At 57.0% G+C, this 2849-nt stretch overlaps 1 protein-coding gene across 1 annotated transcript; it reads left to right on the top strand.

Annotated features, from left to right (window-relative positions):
* Positions 1 to 1175: 1175 nt before the first annotated feature.
* On the top strand, positions 1176 to 2607 carry HOXC4 (homeobox C4; the record flags this gene model as incomplete). Its single annotated transcript, XM_082332440.1, has 2 exons — positions 1176 to 1719; positions 2252 to 2607. The coding sequence occupies 2 exons, from the start codon at positions 1176 to 1178 to the stop codon at positions 2605 to 2607; spliced, it is 900 nt and encodes a 299-aa protein (XP_082188566.1).
* Between the last annotated feature and the right edge of the window lie 242 nt (positions 2608 to 2849).

Genomic DNA, 2849 nt, shown 5'->3' with positions numbered 1-2849 from the left:
GCGAGATGGAGATTAAAAATAAATAAAAAAAAGCTTTAATTGAGGGAGCTCAAACCCTCCCAAGCCGCTGACACCCAGTCGCAGCTCCCCGACCTGCGCCGGGGAGGTGGGAGCCATTTTTAACGCATCCCTCCAGCTTTGCCCCCCAAATTCTCTCTCTCTGTGTCTCGGTGTCCGGACGCCAGGGCTCGGCCGTGGGGAGGCGAACGCCGAAAGCGAGGGCCGAGGGGCCCGGGAGCGGGGCACACGCGTGGGTGCTGCCCACGCGGGGCCGCGCAACCCCGTGGGTGCCTCACCTGCAGCACCCAGGGCCGAGGAAAAAGCAGGGTGCTGCCTCCCCCCCCCAAAAAACCCCTCTTTGCTCCCAAAGGCCGGGGTTAAGCAAAGCGGGGGAGGTTGGGGAGCAAAGCGGGGGGGTCCCCGCTGCCTGCGGGGGGGGCAGCCCCAGCCTCGCCCTGCCCGTACCGCTGGGTGCAGGCAGGGGAGGGCAAAGTTCCCTGCCTGCGGTGCAGTAACGGACCTGCAAACCCGCCTCTATCTGCCAGGTAACTGCCCCCCCCCCAAAAAAAAAGGTGCTGAGGGTGTTTAACCCTTTCCCCGCTGGGGTGGGGGGGGTCTGGGCTGCGGGGGGGGGCACAACCCCCCGGCGGTGTCCCCAACCTGTCCTGTCCCCTCGCCAGCCTTGGGGGAGGGGGATGGAGGGGGGGGGCTGCTGGGGGGAGAGTTTGGGGGGTCTGAAGGGTGAGCGCAGCCCGGGGGGGACACTCACACTCACACTCACACCCTCACACTCACACTCACACTCACACCCTCACACTCACACTCACACCGGGGGGGGGGGGGCTCATTGTTCGCAGCTCGGATCGCGGGGGGGGGGAAGCCCGGTGCCCCCCAAACACCCCCATAGACCCTCACCCTTACCCCCCCCATCACCCTTACCCCCCCTCCCCCTTACCCCCCCCTCCCCCATTGTCCTCCCCCCCCAGCAGCCGGGGGAGGGGGGGGGAGGGACCCCAGCACCCACCGCCTCGCCCCCCAGCGCACCTCCCCGGCTCTCCCCGCGCACCCACTCCCACTCCCACGCCCCCCCCCCCCAGTTTGGGTGCATTTTGCAGAAGCTTTTGGTTCCTTATCCGGGGACTGGGCTGGCGGGTGTGATTGGCCGGGGATGTCACATGGTGAAAGTAACTTTACGGGGTCGCCAGCTAGTAGGAGGGCTTTATGGAGCAGAAAAACGACAAAGCGAGAAAAATTATTTTCCACTCCAGAAATTAATGATCATGAGCTCTTATTTGATGGACTCTAACTACATCGATCCGAAATTTCCTCCATGCGAGGAATATTCGCAAAATAATTACATCCCAGACCACAGTCCGGAATATTATAGCCGGACAAGGGAGTCCAGCTACCAGCATCACCACCAGGAGCTGTACCCCGTGCCACGACCCTCCTTCCCCGACCGCCCGTTCAGCTGCGGGGGGCTCCCGGCTCCCGGCAACCCGGCCGCGCTCCAAAGGGGACACGGGCAAACTCCAGGAGGCCAACACCTCTCAGAGAAAGCACAGCAGCTCTGCGAGCAGGCTGCTCTATCCACCTCCTCCACCACTCCTTCCCCAGCCCCTCCAGCCTGCAACCAGCCAAACCCCGACCATCCCAACAGCACAGCTTCCAAACAGCCCATAGTCTATCCCTGGATGAAAAAAATCCACGTCAGTACTGGTATGCAACTTTTATTTTCCTCTTCTGTCTCTCCGCTCTCTTATTTTCACACCATGCTCGCTCCCTCTCGCCTCTCTCTCTCTCTTTTTTTTTTTTTTTTATTTCCTTCCCTTCCATGAGAGTCTTTGGGTTAGCACAATTGAACTGGATTTACGACTCCGAATGGGTAATTACACCCACCATAAATTTTATAGCCGAGCTACTGTGGGCAGCCTTAGCCATGTGGCTCGTTCTGTTATGTATGTGTGAAACTCCGAAAGCTTTGTAAGGGGTGCATAAATAATTCAGTCTTTTGAGCCAGGGAAACCCCTTCCTATTAGAATAGAAACTCTTGAGCTGCCCAAAGTTCTTTATTACCTATTTAGCCTATTACTTTCCCCCCCCCCCCGGCTCCTCCAGTCGCCTCTCCCGACCCTCTCTCCATCCACGCTGATTTTCCTTGTGTGTTTTTTTTTTTGTTTTGTATTTTTTTTCTCCTTTCCTTTCTTTTTTTTTTTTTTTTTTTTTTTGTTTCCCTTCCCCTCCTTTCCAGTGAATCCCAATTACAATGGAGGCGAACCCAAGAGATCCAGGACAGCCTACACCAGGCAGCAGGTTTTGGAGCTGGAGAAGGAGTTTCACTATAACAGGTACCTGACCCGGCGGCGACGCATCGAGATCGCCCACTCCCTTTGCCTCTCCGAGCGACAGATCAAAATCTGGTTTCAGAACCGGAGGATGAAATGGAAAAAAGACCACAGGCTGCCTAACACCAAAGTACGGGCAGCAACGGCAGCGGTTGCCAGCGCCTCCACCGCCCCCGCCGCCCCGGCGAGCACGGCCGCGGGCGAGGAGCTGCCCTCCGCCGCCGCGCAGGACCCGCGCACGGAGGATATCACCAGGTTATAAACACCCCCAGACCCGCAGCCAAATGACTCTGGATTATTTATAGAATCTAATATATATATATATATATATTTTGGTTCTTCCCCCTCCCTTCCCCTCGTAGTTCTTTTATTATAATAATAATTATTATTATTTTTTTCCTGTGCGTATAAAAAACAACGGGTCTCCCCCAAGACCACGGGCTTTAGATGCATGCCAGATAGCATGAGGCCAGGTGTCTGTACCTGCAGGGTTTTTTTTACGCC

The sequence above is a fragment of the Platalea leucorodia genome, assembly GCF_965183815.1.
Source record: "Platalea leucorodia genome assembly, chromosome: 23".
Lineage (NCBI taxonomy): Eukaryota > Metazoa > Chordata > Aves > Pelecaniformes > Threskiornithidae > Platalea > Platalea leucorodia.
The sequence above is the reverse complement of the archived record's forward strand: the minus strand, read 5'-3'. Positions and strand labels throughout refer to the sequence as shown.